This window comes from Cyprinus carpio, chromosome B11, assembly GCF_018340385.1.
Source record: "Cyprinus carpio isolate SPL01 chromosome B11, ASM1834038v1, whole genome shotgun sequence".
NCBI lineage: Eukaryota > Metazoa > Chordata > Actinopteri > Cypriniformes > Cyprinidae > Cyprinus > Cyprinus carpio.
Window position 1 is genome coordinate 16,819,761 of NC_056607.1, and position 23,328 is coordinate 16,843,088.

Here is a 23,328-nt window from a genome sequence, read left to right on the forward strand (position 1 = left end):
AAAACCTTTTTACATCTTTTAGCTCTGAAAAATAACCGTATGTTCTCAATTAGGGAGGTTTCAGAGACCTGATTTCTGCCTGAACGGCGTGTGTGAAAAGGTCAAGGGTGTGCACAGTTTTGGGACATGTTAAATATTTGAGAGACGCGAGAGAAATGGGTTGTTTGTTTCTTCATGTCTACTCAGGGGCCGCACCTCTGGCCTCCGGACGATATCGCAGCGAGATAGCAGAGGCCGCGCAACTAATAAACAAAGAGAGAGAGACGGGAAGAGATATGGAAAAATCTGGCTCTGCAGATGGGTGAGAAACATTGCCCTCGCTCTAACATAAGCGCTCCCTGACCGCCAGCGAGCTCGACGTGTAGCGACACCAGCCAAAGGAGGCGTCGCTAACACTAGTATGCTAGTAAATGCTGTTTATAAACGCCAGAGCCAAGGAACATCAAAGCCAGGGAAAATATCATTCCGGGATGCAATCAAAGTAACACAAAACGCGATTACATTACACACTCTGACATCTACACTCAGGGCCTATTAACAGGGATCACACGTGAATGTGCATTTACTGTGCCATCCGACGGCACTCTATAAAAACGCTGGCAACAGCTGTTGGAATGAAGGACGTCAGCTGGAGATTTCCATCAATTTGGCAGGATTCTTCTATAAAACATATACGGCTTGAGCAGTTAGAAGTCCGGACAGGAGGGAAGAAGTTTTCTTAAAGAAGTATGGAACAAAGGTTTTTTTTTTTTTTATTTAATGTCTGAGTGCATGTATATTTGAAGAGGTTTTGAATTCTTGTTTGTTTAGTTTGCACCCCTTGGCTCCAACTTAATATTTTTCAGTTTATGTTAAGTTTTGTATGGAAGCCAATTTTTTCCTCAGTATATAAAAAAAAATACTATTTCTCATAAATGTGAATTTATACATAACCATTCAAAGGTTTGAGGTCAGTAAGAGTTTTTTAATCAAAAGTGACAGCAAAACAAGTAATAACTTTGTTGCACAAAATTATATTTTAAATAAATGCTGGTTTTGAACATTCTATTCATTAAAGAATCCTGAAAAATGTATCACAGTTTCCTCAAAATGATATTAATCATTCATTTTCCTTAAAAAATATGTTAATATATTATCATTGATAAAAAAGAAAAAAAAAAAAAGAAAGCATTTTCTTAAACACCAAATTAGGGTGATTTGTGAAGGATCATGTGACATTGAAATAATGGCTGGTGAAAAATCAGCTTTATCATCACAGGAATATACTGAATTTTTTCAGAAGTTACAGTTTTTTAAATTATAATAATATTGTAGAATAGTATGTTTTACTGTACTTGTAATGAAATAAATTCAGCCAGGGGAGAGTGAGATATTTTAAACTATATGATAATTACCTGCAGAAACAGGCTTTCACAGTTTTCTGTGTTTCAAATAAACAAATATGGTTAACCTTAAATAATTAATTAATTAAAATGAACCAAATAAATGTTCAATATCATGAAACTCCATGAAAATCTCCATGAAAGCTATCATATCATACACACACTTCTGCTGGAAAATGACGACATATGGACCCACAGCACAGGTTTTAAAGAACATGATGTAGCGAATAGCGTTCAGTAATATTTTGATTAGCCAATAAAACATGCACCAATTGGTTTGGAAAAATGTACCTTTTGCGTGGTTTGTGTGGGCATGTCATGTCTGAGCAGCCCAGACATTCACAAATATTGTTTTTTTTTTTAGTTCTGTGTGTGGTGACTTGTGAGGAGCCCGTGTGTGTCAGTGTGTGTGTTACCTGTTGCAGCATAAGGGCTTGTTGCTGTTGGAGTAAAGCTTGGAGCTGAGGTGGAGAGAGGATCTGCTGCATCTGCTGAGGAGTTATCATCTGTGGGGTCATCATCGCCATGGATACCGGCACCTAATAAGAGAAGACAGACCAATAAGTGACCACATGCATGGTTGTGCGTGTATTTGATTATCACAATCTGTTACAATGGGTATGTACTCAACTGGTGGGTCGTGACACTAAAATGTGTCACTGATTTGTTCAGCAGAACGATGCTAAATGCAAATTATTAACATGTATGCGATAAAATAAACAGGCTTATCGACTGTTAAAATGCACAATCTGGGCCCAAAAACAAAATCTCTGTTACAGAGAGATAAGCACATATCCTTCACTTGAACATGATACAAAGCCATTTCTGTTTCTCTAGCATCATAAAGGAATGTTGTACTTCACTTTAATTAACTCTTTATCCTGTCATGCCAAAGAGAGTACACATAACATCAGCTATGTTGACACAATAGAGCTCCACACTGCTTGCATTGTAAAACCCTGGCAGTTTTTCCAAAAGAGAGCGAGAAAGCGTGTTGATCAAATCTTCCCTTGAGTATGTAGTCTTTATCAGCCTGAAAGTACTTCAATAAACATAATATTATGATTTGTTATCTAGAGAATCACATCTTTGGCAAAAATAACAAACAGTCTGATAAGATAGCTATCGGCAGGAAACAACTTGCAACAGTCTGGAATTGAGAGTGCAATTTGCTAGACAAGAACGAGGCGTAAAGATGGAAGGCGTGATTCTTATCTTATGATAAATATGCAGAAAAGGAGAGAAATGGAAAGAGAACCAGGCTCAACAATAAGGATTTTTCTCTGCAAGCCCAGTCAGGGCCGTTAGTTCAGATGTTCACTTGCCCTACAAACATTTTCAATGGCCCCACTCAGAAAACCCCATATTATTTTTAGCAAACTGTTTCATATTCATATTTATATTTTTCACTTAGCATGACGTTTTCAGTGGAAGCACATTAAAAAAGAAGAAGAAAAAAAAAAGAAAAATGAAAACGGTCCTTTTTTCCCTCATAATAGCAGTTTTTTAATTGCAACTTTAATTAATGTTTCTCACAGTTGCCTGTTTTTATCATGTGGAATTCTATTTTTAACCATAATGTTAACAAAAAAAGAAAAATCAAAACAAAACAAAAAATAAGAAATATAAATATTTAATTTTGAATTCAGAGGTTATGGATTCACACAAACACCTTTGTTGAAAAATGATGTCATACGTTGCAAAAAATTATTGATTTGTTTGATACTTCCATGACTGTTAATTAACTGTTGGTTCAAAAAAGGGAAAAAAAAAGAAAAAAAGAAATGAAAGAAAGAAAGAAACCTCAAACTTGATTTAAATCTGCTGAATTCACCAAATTCATTACAAAAATGTTTAAGACAACACACAAAACCAATTGTTTAAGTTAAGTTTCAAAGGCATAAAAATGCATGCAAACATGATCAACAGATGCAGTGCTGGCCCAGTATGGCTTGTAGCAGCCCATCAACTGTACAGAAATTCATATTGGTCGTGGTTGTCCTTACTATGTGTGTGTGTGTGTAAAAGAGAGATGGTTTGAAAAAGACTGAAGGCAAGGCTCCAGTATCATTATCCATTATCCTTTAATGCAGTAAGACTGGCCACTCTGTGAACTTATGGGCAGCTTTTTAACGGGCCAGCAATTTCCACCAGTACAATTTGTGGCTGCTTCCTCGAATGCAACTAGCGATCTTCCACTAACACACACACAGCCGCTCTGTGGCGTTCCATTTATTTTCCTATTTACTGCTCAAGGGCCAGAACTGATCATCTCCCTGCAACTGCTCAATAAAAATAAAGCTATTTACAGGCAATGGCTGGCTTGAAGCTGACATACAAGCGCAAACTACAATCCCACATAATGCGTACATTTATCTACATTTTCCACTCAAAGGGAATCAAAAAGACAGGCATCGCCGTGACGGCTTCCCAGTCCACTGCCAGTCCGATCTGATATTTGCATTCATTTGTTTTCATGTAGCGCCTGAGCGCTCATATTTTCAGCAGTTTATCTATTCAGAGCTCGAGGGCTCGTGAGGAGGGGTGGAGGAAGGGGGGCAAGATAAGGAGAGGAAAGACGAAGAGAGAGAGCTGTCAGACGCAAATTAAATCTGTAAAGGGCTGATTTGACTTTGTAAACAAGATTGGCGGTAAATACGAACACTGGCTCTTTTTCCTGCCGGAAAGAGGGATGAAAGCTAGCGCTCGTGAGCAGTTATCACCGACTGTCCGATACTTTATTGTAAACGTCCCTATCACATCAAACGAGCCATCCGTATCCTTCACTATGAAGAAGGGGGGACTCTTACCAGAATCCATGACAGAGACAAAGAGGCAAAATTATGCACTCTTTTAGCCTCTATGACTTATGCGCCACAAGACAGACGCATTTTATGGGCTGGCATGCCACTCACCTTGATTAATTACAGGCGTGACGCAGGTGAGGCTATGTTAGACTAGCGCTTACAGCTAAAGCTAACAAGCACGGACCCATTTCAGCTGATGAAATCATGCAACTGATGCCATCAAGGGCGAGCATTGGACCATTTTGGCCCTCTGCCAAAAGTCAGGTATCCACATTTGATGACTTATTTCAAGAGTTAAAACATCAAGGGCCCTACAATTACAGCTTGGAAATAGAGTATATGCATCCAGGGAGGAAGAGGCGTCTGAAACAAAGCTAGGGTGCCATCTGAGGCGAGAGCCCGCAGCAGGCCGGCCGACTGGGGAGGGTGGGATGTGCCGTATGCGTGTGTGTGTGTTGTTTGTGCGCGCAACGGGGGAGACAAAACGTGAGATGGGCAAAAGAGGGGGCTCGGCGTGGCGGGCACTTGGCGTCACGCCAATTTGCCACGTGCGGTTGCTTGTCACTGGGAAAGAGCGAAATGAAAACCCGTAATTAATTGCTCCTCTGCATCCCATTCTCCCGCGGTGACAACCCATACATTCTATTTTATACACACGTTCATTGACATTTTCAAGTTGCAGGCGTAATAATTACCAGAGTTATAACACCTTCTATTGCGGCGCGACAGTGGGATTGACGAGCCGCCTGAATGCTGAGTTGTTAAGGTTTGACGCCATTAATTGCCCCTATAATCTAATATCACAAAGGCGGGCCATTACACACCGTGAGCGGAGCGTGCAATTCGACACTACGGTTTCAGAGCAGTGCAGGAAAACAAAGCGCGCCATTAGGGACTTGACGGCCGCTAACAAAAGCGCAGCACAATGCGGAATTATATTTTCATTCGGCTTTGTCTCTCGCCCATAAATGATTCCCCCCGTTCATTTGCCACTGAATAGACCCAGTAATAGAGGAGCCCGAAACCCCAACCATTTGAAGTCAGGCATTTATTAAATGCATTTAATTTTTTCCTTCAATTTTTTTTTCACTTTCTCTTGTTAAATTAACATGCAACGGGAAAGAAAGGCGAGGGAGATATTTTGCGTGATGAGCAGAAGCACAGCGGCAAGCACCTTGCTGTGAATTATCAGGACTAAACACTCATTTACTATATTTTAAAAACAGAGACAAAAAGCATTCTGTCTGCATGTGATGAGAGTGAATAACAAGAGTGTTTAGTTGTGGTGTGTTGCCAATAAAGGGCTAGAGATCACGTTCTGACCATAGAAAGCGCGCTTGGCCTATAGTGGAGCTGCCATAGAGGCTTAGAAATATATAGATGCATTATTTAGAAACTAAATTAATGTAATTTTGGAAAAAAAAATATTGTTTTTAATATAAAATATTCAAAAAATAACTTACATTAAAAAAGATCTATATACATTTATGATAAAATATTAAAAATGTATAGTGCTGTGTCAAACGATTAATCGCATTGAAAATAAAAGTTTTTGTTTACATAATATATGTGTGTACTGTGTATATTTATTATGTATATATAAAAATACACACTTGCATGTATATATTTAAGATATAAATGTTTATAGATTAAATATATATATATAATATAAATTATGTATATATACGAATATAAATTTATACATGCAAATATTTTAAAATATATACTATATGTGTGTGTATTTATATACACATTATAAATATACACAGTACACAAACATATGTAAATAAAAACCTTTATTTTGGATCAAATTAATCGCGATTAATCGTTTGACCGCACTAAAATTACATTTATAAAAATGTACAGTAGTTAGAAATTAGCTAGATTGCTGCAAGCAATGCACACACACATTTTTTTCCATGTCTATAATTAATCAAATGGCAATTATAGTTCAGGTAACTGGCTCAAAAAAAAAAAAAAATAAAGCAAAGATGAGCAAAGCTAGCATGGAGATTGCATCCTTAAAGAGTCCTACTCCGGCTGAGCAATTGCCACTGATATGAACAGGAAGGCTAACATACAGCTTGTTTTGCAATAAAAGCATTTAATAACAGGGCTTATGCTATAATATGGCAGGTGAACCTTCAAGCCTCCACCAATCAGTGGCACGCATGTCAAGGGTCATCGGCAGAGGGTGGCTCAGGTAGGGGGTAAAACACACAATTGAGTTTGTAAGTGGCATGGTGTTTGAACACAACTGTCCGTGAGAGAGTGCATAATATATAGCGTGCATTTGATGACCATCCCCTAAAACCATCTTCACAAGGTTCTGAGACTGTCTGCTAATAAGCCAGCTTCAGTGGCACCTCTGGTGCCTCACACCACCATTAAGATTCACCAGCGCTGTCCGCATGCACCACGTAGAGCTACCCACTACTGACAGGGGTCAGCTTCAATACAGAGAGAGAGAGCAGCGGGGGAGATGGCCGTTCGCTGGGAGCGGAGCAGTAATTAGAGGGGCTATTTGAAGAGCGAGTTTAACTGATTAACAAAGAGAAGAGATGGGAAATGAGGAAGAGAGAAAGAGAGAGAGAGAGAGAGAGAGAGAGAGAAGAGGGAAGCCAAGCCGCAAGAAGAGCGATGCGTCCCAGAGGGTCATAAAGGAAGTAGTAAGGACAGAGAATGCATTCCAATGAGCCTTAATCTGACTTTTCCTTTTTTTCCGAGCTTGATAAATTACAATCAGTCTTATCAGCCACCCTTTGCTCTTTAAAACACAGACACAAAGGACGAATATATGAATCTCTCGTGACCCTACAGACAGACCCATGGCCAGAGCCCGACATTGTGTGGTTTATGCGGGGTCTGAACCGAAACAAGTGAGAGTGTTTTAATACCAAATCCTCCTCAGCACAATATACTGTCAGTCTGCCAAATGACTAGCTTTCATTAAACTAAAACCATCCGCACTTAAAAGCATTTTTTTTTCTCCCGCGAGCTGTTTCACCTGTGCTCCTGGATTCAATCTGATTCCATTAGTGTGGATATATGGAACGTCTCAATGCATTCAGCGATAAGTTGTAACCGTTTCTGCTCTAATGAAGTGGCCACTCAAATTATTTGTCGTTTAAAAATAGATTTGTGAGTTGCGGCACATCTTGCAAGGTAATTAATGCTAGTTGCACTTTTTTAAGCTTAAGCAACAATTTTTGAAAAAGATGCTTAAGACTGGAAAAGCATGATGGATGGAAGGGCAATATATTGAATACTGATGATATATTAGGAATGATTTGTCTGCCAATGTTTAATTAGACAACATCATAAACTTAGCAATAATTTAAATGCACTTTTTATTTGCCCATTATATTTCCTCCTTCCCACCATTTCTTCACAACTTACGAGTAGGAGAACATTAAAACAGAAATGTTTTAATAGCCTCTCTGATTTAAAATGAAGTAGTAAAACAACATTAGAACTGGAAAGTTTTCCAACTGCAAAATATATATTAATTTATATACATAAAACGGCATACATATATGGGTTGGATGAATTGATAGATAGAGTAGGCTACACCCTTTTGCTTCATCACCTCCTTTCTTATTTATCCCTATTAGCATTTTCAGGATGTTTAAAAAAAAAGGAAGCGAGTTCAAAGGTATAGAGGAGATCTTCATTTTGGGAAAGGTCAACCTCCCAGTAATGAGCCGTACACTAAATTATGGTATTTAAATAAATGGAAGATGATGAATGCATCTCCATTCTCTAGAGGATTCTTTGCCATTCCATATTACAGGGTAATTATCACATGTAGTGCCATGGTGCATACAGACGCACACACAGACAGCAGCAGCAGAAAAAGTGGGTAAAAGAGTCTCAAGTGAAAGCATATAAAAACATGTTACTAAACTTTGGACAGACGTGGCAAATCAGCTCCATAAAGCTGTAATTGGATCTGGCTGAGTTCTTGAAAGGCTTTTTATAGCTGGAGAGGAATAATATACTCGTCCATATAAAGGGGGAAAATCTGATAAACGGCCCTTAAAGTTGAAGAATTTAGAGAAGAGCGCAGAGGTCTAGTGCTTTAAAGACTGCAAGGGAACTCGGCTCAGACTTGGGAGTATGAATTACGACTGAGCAACGCTGATGTGGAAAGGTGGCCAAAGAATCACTCTGACTATGTAAAGAGTGCAAAGTTCTGGTCATCCAAATCTAAAATCCTGGTTAACACACAGGAAGAGTTTAGTTCTTCTAGAAAGCTAAGACGAGGTGTCATATAACAGCAAAGTAAAACAATTGTCCCTCTGTGGTGAGCCAGAAACGAGAGGATGATTAACGTGTAAAGTCTTAGTGACACACACGATCTTTAAAGAGACCGTTCCTAAAAATGCAATTGTATGTGAAAGAGCATCTTGGACATCCTAGATTTGTTAAATGCTCCACAAAATAAAACAACAAACAGTTCTGGATATGCCTTGAGCCTAAATGTCACCAAACTTTGTAGGATGCATCAATATTAAAATTGTATCCAATGGCAGATTTTAAGTCTTATTTGTAAAAAACAAAACTAAAACATATACTTTTAAATGCTATGAGCAAATTTAGGTATCATAACATAATAATGCACATTATAAAAATAGATATAAATTTTTAGATTTTCAGAGGATCTCTTAATTATTAGTGTTTTTAAAGATTTAAAATGAATGTCGGATGACGCAAACGTAAAAAAAAAAGGAAATCAGAATGCACTAAATATCCAATACAACTTTTCTATAAGAACATTTCTAATATAAACCGATAACCAATATATCATGCATCCCTATTTTAATATATGTGATGCTCACAAAACATGAGTCATATACATAAAAGCATGATTCTGAAAAAAGCTGGGCATCTGACAATAGGTGGCGCTATAAAACATGGCACATATGAACATTTACTGTGTGTCCGCACATGTGTAATGGAGAAAGATGGAAGCTTATAAAGTTATAATGAAAATATAAACACCACTGTCAGTCAATCTCAACAATCCGTCTTCAAGCTCACCAGCAGACCACGGGGACCCTGGAGTGGGAAGGATAATTTAAAAAAATGACAAGGAGATGACTAGAGGAGACATCACACGGGGGCATCCATGCACACGCGGGACAACATTCTAGCGCTGTTTACCCCCATCAAAAAGAATTACTCACCTCAGCGATGGAGGACTGGTAAACTGCCTAACCGCAACCCACAACTCACACTCTCTAATTCTCTCTCCTCCAGCACTAGGGTACCTGCAGTCTGATGGCCATTATGATCAGTTTATTCACGAGTGCATTCATGAGTCTACTGCCCGCGGGCTCAAGCCGGTAAACAAGCCGTCACATCTCATTTACACAACAGCGCCATTAATCGCCTTGCAAACCAATACCAAGCGCTGGGCCGTGAGGCGAGAGGGAGACTCCGGGGAGGGAGGATGGAGGTTAAGACTGGGGTTGTGGAGGCTTGGAGGGGTCCGAGACAGGGGGCAAACAGGGAGAGAAGTGATGGAGGAAGGGTGTACCCAAACAAAAATGGGAAAGAACTGGGGATACCAGATATGAGGAGGGAGTTTCTAAGATTACACCACAAGAAAAAGGTTTAAGGAACCACTTAAAATCTGAATTGCAAAAATTTCCATAGGAACAACACTGCAAGGAGGAGACTTGTTGTTTGGATATAATTATATTTATATATTATATACATATAGTTCTTAATATTTTAATCATTTTAAATTGTATATAAATTTGACAAAAATACATGTTTATGAATGTTATATTTTTCATATTTTAAATATGTATATATGTATATAGTTGATATGATGTCAGTATATATAATGTAATAATCATATTTTGTATTTAGATTTTTATATAATTAATTTCATATAAGATCATTTAAATATACAAAAATTATATAAATAAAAAATATAATTACATTATTACAAACAATGCCATTACGGCAAAATAACACCATCAGACCCCTCAGCATCACCTTGTCAGGGTTATACATATACATTATCCCTTACTACTTTTAATGTTGCAAACTGGTAGCAGTGTTTGATAAAATGGCTATAGCAAACCCCATTAGCAGTTACACATCTAAGCTGTTGCCTCTGTCTCCTTACTAACCCTTATGATCTCCTTTGATCTCCACCATATCACATGCACTTTGCAACTGTGCTAAACTGCTACATGCTAACTCCCTTCCCCCATCAGGCTAAAGCAGAATGTGTTTATCAACACATGAACACAAGAACAAAATGCCACCACTATTTCAACCATAATAATTCTCTTCTCTTAATCCTGACAGGAGGGGCCAAGAGGTCACATTTCTCAGGTGGAAGCGATAAGGGAAGCTAGGTGGGGTTAGCATGCTTTGAAGCAGTCACACCGCCACCTTCAAAAAGCCTGGAAGATATTAGCCTGTATGTGGAGAGTGAAGGGTCACTATTGAATGGGACGTGATGCTAAAGAGGCCTGTCATTTTAATAACAGGCCCGCTGAAAGGCTACAGGCACTGTTACCAGGTGGCTCTGTGATGATGTCTTCCAGGCTATATAGAGGGGTCCTGGAGCACAAAGCCACAAGCTCATTTGTGTAAGCCCACCCCCCCCCCCAACCCCCAAAAGAAATGAGCCCCATAACCTCCCACAGGTATTTATCATATTGCGCTTCTTATGCAGCTCATGGTGGTGGTGCGGGCGATTTTGTTTGCGATGGCTTGCCGTTATGTGTGCGGTGTGTAATAAAAGCCAGCCACCGGGGGCTGCAGGGCTGAGCGACTCCAGAGAAGCAGGGAATTCTGGGCTGTCACTCGCTTATTTTCACCGAGTTCAGAGATGGCATCTGGGGACTGCTTTCTCTGACAGCATTCGGACAGCATTCGGACAAATGAAAATCTGCTGTTGCGCGAGTGCCCCGAGTCGAGCAAGTTCAAGTGGAAAAACCCCGCACCACTCCGTCTTCCATATCCCTCTTCCATTAGTCCCTCGCTTTCTGCCGACGTCCCTCGCACACACACATCTGTGGCTCTATCTAACGCCTCACTGCCCCAGAATAAAAATGACAACAAATTTCCAGTGGAACACAACAGAAGAGATGACTGGGGTGCGGAAATATAAAAGCCCATTATCGACCGCGTTCATTACACTTTTCACTCATGTTTCAGATCAAAAAATGGACTTTTACACTCCACTGCTCAAACCCAAACTCTGAAACGGCCACCACGGCCCTGGGTGTTTCTCCTCTCGCTCTCTCTCTCTCGCCGTCTTCAATCTGTCAGGCCTCTTGCATTCCGGGTCACCCTCTCTAACCCTCTCTCTCTTCAAAACAGCCTCTTTGAAAAGGGAAAAAAGTGCCAACTAAGCATTTCCACTTAATGGACAAAACAGAGAGTTTTCAAAAACAAAAGTTCAAGAAAAAGGGTTCCGTCCAGTATGGATGGTCTTTTTCCCCATTGATTTGAGAGGTCTATATACGTGTCGGTTTCTAAAAAAAAAAAAAAAAAAACACCAAAGAATTCTTATCAAAACCAGCTCTTGAGTGGCTATTTGCATGATAAGTGCTGCATTGTGTTTTACTGTGATGAAGAACAAACACAAGAGGTAAATTTTCATTAGGGTCGAAGGGCTTTCAAAGTTCATGCTGTAAAAATGAGCCCGAGGTTCTTGACAACACAGAGGTGGAGGTTCCAGCTGGCATCACTCATCTCTCCATAGGATCATCTCGGATGCGGGGCTCCCATCACCCAGTGCTACCCTGGCAACGCAGCCTCTCTATCAACGCTCAAGAGAAGGAAACTAATTAGCATGTCTCTAATGAGTCTTTTCATTTTTTTTTTTTTAATTAAACGAGGTCCTCAATAATACATGAAAAGAGGACACTTTTTCTTTTCAATTACCAACAGAGATGGGACTGGAGCCACGTGTGTGCATGTAAAATAGGTCTATATAGCCATGATGATAAATATATTAAAAATATGCCCTTTTTAACACCTTATACACACAGATAAAAATACTCCTACAGTGTAATCGACCCTTAAAAAGTGTGGATTTTATTATGCTGCTAATTAAAAATAAAACAAACGATAAATAAATAAACTGTAAGAAAATAACCAAAAGATTGAGGTCCATAATAATAATAATAAAATAAAAAAAATAAATTAGTGCTTTTATTCAGCAAAAATGCATTAAATTAATCAATAGTGACAGTAAAGACATTTACAAAATGCTACAAAAGATCAAATAAATGTTCTTTTGAACTCTCTTTTTATTGAAGAATAAGTAAAAAAAATAGCACTGTTTCCATTAAAATATTAAGCAGCAAACTGTTTTCAGCATAGGAAAAGTTTCTTGAGCACCTAGCCATCACAGGAACAAATTATATTTTACAATGTATTAAGAAACAAAACAATTATTTTAATTTCAAATATAATATTTCAAATTTCATAATATTAAAAAAAGTTATATTTTAAGCAGACTGAGCCAGCACACACACAATAAATAAATACATAAATAAATATATAATAGAATCATATATATATATTATATATATATATATATATATATATATATATATATATATATATATATATATATATACATACACACACACACACAAACACCACCCACACACACACACACACACACACACACACACACACAGTATACTGTATATAGCTATAGAAGAGTGGCAATCCATGATTCTTTAGCCCTGACTGCCACAACAAAGAATATTAAGTGAGAATGAGAGACACCCAAATAATTAATTTTAGGGAAGAACCTGTTGGTCACAGCCAAGGTTCTGGAAGATTCAGACAAATACCTCTGTAATGTAACTTCTGCTGCCTTTGTCAGTTGATGAAGAGGAAAAACCTAATTATGAGGCACCAAAAGATTTCTTTGTTCATCATATTGCATGTACATCTTCAAAAAGATCCTGCAAGGAGTTAACCCGATTGGCGCCCATTTTCTGTCACGTTTATTGACTAGTTTAAATGCTTTCCCTGCTACTGGACAACAGCTTCAGACACCTGAGCCTGAGGCATTTTAGAAATTATAAAAAAAAAAAAAAAAATTGAAATAAGACCCTTAGAGTTAAAAGAGAGGTGATATAACAGTAAGAGTTTATTGATGGCTAGCTGTCAAACAGCTAATGGCCTTTTCATAAAAGCATAAGTAGTAAGACGCGACAAAGCATTGTGATAAAAATGTGAATAGTGAAAAAAAAAAAAATCCAGTCCTCCAACTTGACTCGTAAATCTATACACCAGACATTTTTCTTGTTTCAGAGTCAAGAGTAATGGAAACACTCCTCAAGAGACAAACTGAGACAAACAAGGGCCGATTTGCAGTCCCTTAAACTCTACAGCAGCACTCGGAATGTACAGAGTGTGGCAGGGAAGGGTCAGGGTTGAGGGTTGATGCCTCGGAGCAGTGGATGAGGAAGTGACACTACAAAGCAGAATCTCAGGGCTCACCTTTATCAGTATTCAGGGTGGCCTTGTGCTGAGATGGGAAAGACTTCTCCCTAGAAGCCCAAACAACAAGCCTCACCTGCGGCTCTGCTGAGGGTCATGGGTCGACAGAGGTCTATAGAGTTCATTAGTACACATCAAATCATGGTGTGTGAACACTGCTTTATAACATCCAGCCTGAGAACACAGTAGTCTATAAGTTCTGTAACTACTTTCAGAGAGAAATTGTGATCAGTTCTTGTGTAAAACTCCACCAAATGACACTTCTGATCCCTATATGTTTAGAGCCCTTTTCAGTGCAAGTCTTGTCTTCAAAAAAGTCAAATGAAACTAATATCACAACTCTTCTAAACAAACTGCATGTTTTGAGATATCATTCATGTCTGTAGCCTAAACAATATGGGACGAGTTACTACTGAAGTTTAATTAATACTTGAAGGGAAAGATAATCCAAAAATGCAAACAGTGTTGTTTTCAAACCTGTATGATTTTCTTTAATCTGTAAAACACAAGATATGACATTCTGAAGAAAGAGACTTTTATTTATTTATTTATTTATTTTTAAATATATATATATATATATATATATATATATTTATATATATATATAATTCTATATATATAAATTTTTTTTTTTTTTTTTTTAATCTTCTTAGGGTTTCACAGAGCAAAGTAAGCATGTTTTTATGTCAATTATCCTTTTAAGTGAGCTATCCCCCAAGTATAAGCAATGGTAAAAGTGATGCTTGCTTTAGCAAACGCCACAATTTAAACAGGAAAGGAGCAAAACCTGTTCAATAAGCCACATCAATTATCAAAAGGGCCATCAACAAAAAAGCAACTTGTGGAAAAAAGGGACTCTGATAAAAATGTTCCCTTGATTTTCCTCTTCTTGACTTTTCTTTAGCTCAACGAGCACACCGAAGCAAACTTCAGCCCAGGGTTCAATCTAATTAGTGTGGTTTGTTAATTAAATGAGTGCGCCACTAACGAGGTAACCTGCTGTTCCTTGATAATGTTAATTACCCTGAAGGGAAAACCTCTCAACACGGTCATTTAAACTGTCAGCTAGCATTCCTCCTGGATTATTGATGATTTGAAAAACTCTGGGAGGCTCTCACACACCCCTTTTTTCTCATTCATTCACTTGCACTCTCTACTTTTCACCTCCGAGCTTGTATTGGCTGCATCCACCCCTTTTCTTGCTCCTTATTAGGGGTTGCCTTGTTTGTCTCTCTCTCTCCTCCATCTCTATCAGGCTAAATAAAAAGCGCACCCTAATCTGTACCTACATGCCAGTCTGTGTTAGACTTACAACTGTGTTTACAGGGAGAAGCATGTTTCATGACTGTGATAGCACAGTTTTACTCTGCTATAAACATGTGAGTGCGTCTTGTCACATTTGACGAGTGTGCTAAAGTAGGCAGTTACCACCACTGGCCCAATTCAACATGGCAGGCTTGAAGACAGCATATCTTACAGACAGCAAGAAACACAAAGGTAAAGCATGCACACTGGCGCACACACACACACACACATATATATATATATATATATATATATATATATATATATATATATATATATATATATATATATATATATATATATATTTGGATCTGAGCCCTCCACACTACACTATTCTTAAGATTCCTGTGTGTCTGTATCTATATGTGTGTGTGTGTGTGTGTGAGAGAGACCAGATGCTACAGGAACGTGCACTCAAGCTAACCTTCTGCTCAATGAGAAATGAAGTTCAAGATGTGCCATTGTTCGGCTCTTCATTACAAAGAGCCACATTCACAGCTCAACTCTTTAATACAGTACAGATGGGGGGATGGGAGACAAGCAGAATGAGAACTTTAATAGACAAAGATTTGAGAAAGTAAAATATGATGACACATAGGGGTGGGTGATATAGCTGAATCTTTTTTATTTACTTGGTTATATAATTTAATTATATTCCACTTTATTCAATGTCCATATATTAACAAAATATTTAAAATTTCCATTTGTATGTGTCAATGTAAATGAATAAGTGAATGTGAGTTTTGAATTGATTTAATGAAACAGTAAATGCTTGCATCTGTTTGTTAATGATATGTGCCTGTATGTGGTCATGTGAGTGTGTGGCACTCGTACCTGCACAGGGCTCTGTTTGACCTCATTGCTGCTGGGGGAGTTGAGTCCTGTGGCCTGCTGGAGGATGAACTGGCGTGCTGCCTGGAGGGCCTGTGGACACGAGAAACAGAGACAACACAGCGGTGAGCACCACACATACACACACCTTTACACTCTGCTTAAATTTCCTCAAAATCACAGGAGAGATACACTTAGCACTGCACGGTGGGCCCCACCTGTTCGCCAACCTGAGTGTGTGGGGCCCACTCCTGTACAGAGCCAGAAAGGGGCCTTGCTTTCTCCTCAGATTAAGAGAGGGAAAATACAATTCTGTAACTCTACCGCACCCTCTTTTCTTTCACACTCTCTCAGATCATCTGTCCACTGTGCTGCTTGCTATGTGGTTTGCTACCCTACAAACAGACGAAGGCAATATTTTTTAGACTGCATCCGCACAGGATCTTTGGTCCAATGGCAAAATGTGCCTCTCAAAACAAAAACACCAGGCAACAGTAAATCAGTGGGCAAACAGCTTTTGAAGAGCACCATCAGGATGCACATTTGCTTCCTGGCCCTGAAGAGAGAGAGGAAAGTTACATAGTAAATATTGATTTATGAAAAGATGGAGGGGGGTGAAAAGCCCTCTTTAAAAAAATAAGAAAAAAGACCTGACACCAAACATAAATCCTTAGAGTCATACTCTGATGCATATGCTAACCAAAAAAAAAAAAAAAAGAAAAAAAAAAGGTCCTAGACTGAAAAGTTTTAGACATTTTCAGCCAGGTTTAATAGTTCACCCAACTTGGAAGGCAAATCTATGGTTTAATTCACTCTCAGGGATAGTTCACCCAGAAATGACCATTGTCATTATTGATTCATCCTTATGTTGGGATATAGCATCATAAATGTAGCATAGAAGTGGTCCATACAATTCATTTAAAGTATATTCAAAGTCTTTTCAAGTCATGCAACAGCTTTGTGTGAAGAACAAACAAAAATTTAATTACTTTTCAAAATATATTAAAATAGTAAACATTATAATAATAATTCACACTATTACTGGTTTCACCTTTTTTCCCTTATCAAAATCACTTGGTAAGCATAAAAAAACATACTAAAAAAATAATAAATGACTCCAAACTTTTGAATGTCAGTGTATCAATATTGTGAGAATTAGTGGTATTTTGTGTCAAACATAAATTAGTTTTTAGAGCTTAAAAATAAAATAATAATAATTGTACAGACCAATTTTTGTATTATTTTTTTTTGAAGCTTGACAAGGCCTGGTCACTTTCTGCTATTGTTGGCAGGGAAAAGCAGTATGCCTCTTCACTAGCAAGTTTTACAGAAGACATTAAGTCTTATGAGTAAAGCAAATGAAAACAGAAAATTCATTTTTGGGTGAACTATCCCTTTAAAACATGGTCGCTTAGCACTGATCTGATATCAGTAAAAGACTGTTAGTGCTAATAGCCATTATATCAATTGCAGAAGTACTTACTGGCTACATGTGTGGGAGGGTGTTTTACAAAGCCCAGTCCAGGACCCTCTAAATAAATGGTGCCAATCCATTTAAGAGAGATACACCTCTGTCTTTTTTTATTGTAGAGGGGGTGGTGGCGGGTTTAGAGAGAGGGGGCCAAAAAAGGCGAGAGGCCCCCAATACAATCGGCACATGAGAGAGAGAACATGCAGTGGTCGGTGTGATGAAAACCATCTGCATCAAGAGCACTTGCTACTTTTGCTGAGGTCGCAATTGAGCACACACGCACATGCTGTGCAGGAACCCCCCAACCCCCCTCCATCTGCACACATGACCTCAGCGGAGGGCTGGATAAGCTAAAGTGACCGGCAGCACCTCCCAGCTACGACTAGCTTTGAGAATATACAGTACACTCTACTGATGGCATGTGGTGTGAATTAATTCTTACAGACACGCACACACACACACAACCAGAGACAACTTGGACCAGATGGTTGTCTGGCAACAATGATCAACAATTGAACAAAACTGCCGCACTGATTACCACTTTATTAAACTCTTCTTTGATTTGAATTAAATGGTAGCCGTTTAGTGCACACATTTAATCCAAAGCAATTTACAGTGCACTAATTTAATGCACAGCCCCTTCTGGAACTACCAGAGGTTAAGTGCCTTGCTCAGGGGTGCAATAGTGATAGATTGTGATATCAGTAATTTGGCAGTCACCCCTAAATAGGACCACCTCTAAATTTGTGTTTCCAGTACAGCCTTAACTATTAAGACCACCTTAGATTTGTCTCATGCTTTCTTTCATGGACCATCATTTACTCACCCTTATGTAATTTCAACCCTATTTAAAAAAAATAAAAAAAAATAAAAAAAATTAAAATAAGACACCGAGCAGAATGTCCAAGCATCTCTTTTCCATACAATAAAAAAACACCATTAAAGTATATGACTTATTTTCTTACATTCATAAAAGTATTTTATAATGACAAAAATAAAGAAAAAAACATACAAGTAACATAAAAGCAATGGAAATTTATCAAACAGCTTTGGAAGACTTGGAATATAATAAATAAAGTGTATATTAAAGGCCATGCTTTTATGATATTTTAATGTTTTTGTAATTTATGCCATTATAAATTACTTTCAGGAACTTTTATTATGTTTTTGTCTTTCATTTCTGCCATTATAAATCACTTTTTGGTGTTTTTTCTGCACTGAAAAGAAAATTGAAAAGAAATCTGGAAAGACAATACAGTATGTGAGGAAAAGACCGGGAATAGAAATATTAGAAGACCTGGAATGTAGTACACAAATTGCATGCATTATTTTCAATACTTTCATATTAAAAAAAAAAGTAATAAGTTTGAACTGAAATAGGGGAGAGAAAAAAAGAATTTTTGGGTGAACTATTCCTTTAAGGAGAAAGGCACAATACCTAGTGATGAACAAGTGGTCAGTACGGCTGGTCTTAATCATGATGCACTGAGCTCAGCAGCGGGACCGGAGACTGGCGGCACTAAACAGGCCCAGAATGAGAGTGTCTGGGGCGGCGAGTCTCTCTGAGCAACAGGGGAGAGGCTCCGTTCTGTGGCTGGAGAATCTATTGAGTCTGACTTGCCAATTTTATTGCTTTCGCGAACAGAGGAGGTTAAAAAAAGATTTGGAGTACAAACAGGGGGAAAAAATGCTTTATAACTTCCATCCATACATCTAAGCAGGGAGTGAAAAACACATCCAGATTTCAAACGTGAACATGAGTTGCTTCTTTCTTCTCACTCACCCACTTTCATCTTATCTCTCTCTCTCTCCCAAAGCCTTGTGGCATTCGCTGGTGAGTGCTGCACCTTTAAAGAAAATATGAGAGAGGCCGCGGATGGCCGGGTCCAACAACAGTTCCATTGTGCTGTTGAGTTAGACAGGTTTTATTGCAGTGCAGGGCGGGCGGTGGGACGAGCCAGAGCGAGAGCGCGCAAGAGAGAGAGAGGGGAAGGGGAGGGTGAAGAGGTCAGAGCCCAGCTTGGCGGCCTTAGCAGCACAGTGTGTGAGTTCTTCTGACTTGTCATCGCCCCCCCCGTAAATCAACACTCCTGACATCGCCTTTAATAACAGAGCATTTTTTAATTCAGCAGGGTCATGGTGGGGGGGGTGTAGGGTGGTTGGAGAGGTGGGTGTAGGGAGATTTAGGAGGGGGGCTCCCTCATCTTACTTATTTTCCCCCTCTTTCTTTTCCTTTTTTCTTGTGGCTCTCAGCCTTTAACAGGCTTCAGAAAAAAATGGCTGACAACTGGGTTTCTTTTCTTTTTGCAGGAGAGAGGGAAGGAGGGGGGCCCTCGGGTGAGGGTCCATTATGGGAAAATAACAGGGAAGAATTCATTTTGGCATACGCACGTAGTACTATTCGCTCTCGTTCTCGCAAAGTTGTGACAGTCGCGTCCACGCGCACAGACGTGCCCGTGTCCAATAATAATAAGGCCGATTAAATTTTTGAGCCGCTCTAGGATGGACGTTCCAAAACAACGCGGTAAAACACACAAACAGGGGTGATTGCGCGCCTCTTTCCTGGATGTCCCAGCTTCTATTCATTACGCTCAGGTTGCTTAAATAAACACGACTGGGAGGTGATGAATCGGAGCCCTAATCCGCCTGTGTTTGTGGGAGTGAGCAGAACCCGGGGAGCTCCCTCTCTTTTTCTCTCTCTCCTGTAAATCTAAACAGTGAAGTCGGCTCCTCCGCGGACAGGTGGGCACCATATGCTGGAATGATCCATCATCACTGACAGAGAACCATTGTTGATGCCTGCAACGTCCCCCTGCAGCCGCCCCCATAGAAAAACAGAGCCCACGGTGGGCCGTCTATGGGTGTGGGTGGGTGGATGGCGGCGGAGTGGTGGGGGGGCCAGGGTGGCATGAAGGGTCAGAGGGAATCATGTTACTGGACTTGGCGGATCCAGAGCTGAAGACTGAGAGACTGAGACTGCCACTGTATGCTGAGAGAAGCTCAGGAGATACTGATGGAGATGAGGGTAGAAAAAGGCAGGAAGTAAGGAACAAAGTGTAGTTCTTAAAAGCAAAAATAAATAAATAAATTGAAACTGGGGAAAGAGAAGAGAAATACAAGTTTTGTCAAAGTAGGAGCATATATAAATGAATAAGAACAGAAATTAGGTTTCAGAAGAAGCTAATGAAAAAAAAAAATATATATATATATATATATATATATATATATATATATATATATATATATATATATATATATATATATATTAAAATCATCTAAAACCTGTCTAGGAAAAAAAAATAGATATTTAACAGACCTTACTGAAATCTGAACACAGTCTAGGACATTGTTCTTTTCTAAAACTGATTACACACGTGACATTACTGAGACTTAAACTTAAAAGTTCTAAACTTAAAAGTTTCAATTGTTGTGTGTTTAATGTCTTTGCATTTTATGCGAAACATCTGAGATCCTGTCCACATCAACTTCATGAAACAGATCTTGCTGCTGGCCACACTCGACCAATCAAACCCCCACCTCTGTGCTGACCTCCAATCAGAGTTAGATATGATGTGCAGTTATTTATAGTCGGCTAGCGAGGACCCTTTTAGAAGAGGTCAATGAAGTAACAGTGGTGGCCTCCCTCAGGGCCGCAGCGCTGCATTTTTAATTCATTCTTAAATAAACCCCTGTCAACATGCTCCACTTGCACTCTGGCTTCTACTGCCAAATGGCATATTTACCCGCACTCGAAGCTGCTTTGGGGTATTATGTCACACACTGTGACTTGACACAACAATGTTTTTGTCCTAACTTCTTAACATAAAAATAAAAAAGAGACATGATGAGAAAACAAAAAGCAACCAGTGTTACAAAAGCTCAGGAGACTTAATGGAGTTGTCTTTTATTTAAGTATCAAACTTTACCTCAGATGTTTCTACTAAAATTCCTTAGGATAAATTGAACAAAGCAGATCACTAAAAAAAGCAAATAAATGGAAAATAATTGATGAGAAATTTGAATACTGAAAATCATAGATTTTGTTACACAGGAGAAAAATCTAAGCTTTCCATAGAAACAACTGAGATATTAAAAGAGAATATTCTTTCCTATGCGTTATTATAAACAAAAAAGACACAGTATCGTCTAACAAATTTTAGCGTCTCAGTGCCTCGTGGTGAAATTTTAGACTAAACATAAATAGGTGAGGTCAGTTTTTTATTAAAACGAGGAAGAAAAAAAAAAACACTTTTCAAATGCACTCTGCAATTTGTTCACACTGTTTAGGAAAGCAACAGGGTGTGTTCTTCTAAGAAATGTTACCTACCTCATGCTACAACCACACGTACAGACAGATGTGGTCAGACGCTCTACAAACAAACCCAATCATAACACAAAAAGTCTATTTTAAGGGCGTGAAAACAGAATATATTTCCAATTTACAAAATGGCAGTTCATAAATAATTAGCCAAAGCTTATTTTCCCCTCACTCAACATCAACAGTGTTTAAGGCGGGACTGGAATGTGAACATTGCCACAAAAAAAAAAAAAAAAAAAAAAAAAAAAAACATCCTGCGACGCGCCAAGGGGAAAAAAGAACCAAACTTAACCTTCTTTCAGCAGTACAAACCGGGAGGACTTGTTACACTCGGGTGCTTTTGTTCAGCATGCACCCTGCATGATAGCCACCTCCAAATCAGGAGCGGAGAGAGGAAGACAAAGGCGCCCTTTTTTTCCCCAACCGGTGCCATTCAACCTTAAAGGAAAAGTAAAGCTATTCCAAAAGCTGCTTCTTTTGAGGTTTGGGGTTGATCCTCCTGGAATTAGGAAGTTCAGCTTTCTCCTTGTAATGTGTCTAAAAATGAAGACTTGAGCTGTTTCTGTTTGCTTGCATTGGATAAGAGAAACAGAAGAAGAAGAGGGGGGCGAGATGAAAGAAAAGTTTCACAGATGTAATGCAAGCTGGCATCCAAAACGTCACTCATGTGAGGGATTTGGCAAAAATAATCATACCTGCTTGTACAACCTCTTCAAACTCTGAGTAACTACAGGCGCACAATGCACCCGCTCCTTTCCTTTCGCCACTCCTGACGGCAGCCGCTTTATTACTCACGAGTGTGACAACTTGTGGGATTGCTTTGTATCTGAATGGCATATTTACGTGAAGCGTGGCTTTCGGTAGCGGTTGCTTGTAATGTATCAAATGCATCACTGTCAGCTGCCAGAGGAATCTACAACCGCAGATGTGTTTGTCCACACGATTGAAAGCGTTACGCACCGTCGCTTATGGAGTGTTGGCCTGGCCAGTATGAACTTAACTTTCCAGAGAGACTATCCGCACCAATAATTACTAAAGGATGAATTATTGTTTGCTTGAGAACCAGACTTGCTCTATTTTAATGCTGGAACGCTCCAACACAGCTGGTGACCAAATGAGCTTCGTCTACAGCGGCTTCAGGCAGACATACTGGGCCTGTTAGCAGCTGTCCACCCCGGGCTATGGGATGAGGTGTGGGTTGTTCGATGGGATCGGGTTTACAGGCCCAGGCCAAGGTTTCGTAGATCTTAACTTGGTCCCCATGACTCATTACAGTCATAGCCTGCAGAGCTGTCCAATTTCACGGTGGGTTACAAATAAACTGCACTTCTGACCATATTTCTCTCCTTTTTCCCCCCTCTTGCTCCTTTTGGCCCAAGCTGGATTTAATTTGCCACTTCCTGTTCCATCGTGCGGTTCGCAGTCACTCGTCACATTTGTTTTTGTTCAGATCCATTAGAACTCGCATCTGAAAATGGCGAAATCAAGTGAATTATTCAATGGCGAAATCATCTAAAACACTCGCCGCTGTCCCTTTTTGCCATTTAATGTAATGTTTCCGCGATATAAAGGCTACGGCGAAACCTTAAAATTTAAACGGCTACAGCAGACTCCCATCGGCCATTAAAATGAGGAAAGGGTGAATTGGAGCCAAGGTAATAAAAAAAATAAAACTAAGGGAGGCAAAAACTTCAAAATATGCTGTAATGTTTGAAAACC

At 39.1% G+C, this 23,328-nt stretch overlaps 1 protein-coding gene across 2 annotated transcripts in view; it reads right to left on the reverse strand.

Annotated features, from left to right (window-relative positions):
- LOC109085174 (forkhead box protein P4) overlaps window positions 1–23,328 on the reverse strand; it is a 123,538-nt gene that overhangs the window by 45,172 nt on the left and 55,038 nt on the right. For both annotated transcript variants that reach the window (XM_042734257.1, XM_042734256.1), the window contains exons 3-4: window positions 15,824–15,913; window positions 1,799–1,921 (exon numbers count right to left, since the gene is read on the reverse strand). In XM_042734257.1, coding sequence (XP_042590191.1) covers window positions 1,799–1,921; window positions 15,824–15,913 — 213 coding nt within the window. The remainder of the gene's footprint in view (window positions 1–1,798; window positions 1,922–15,823; window positions 15,914–23,328) is intronic.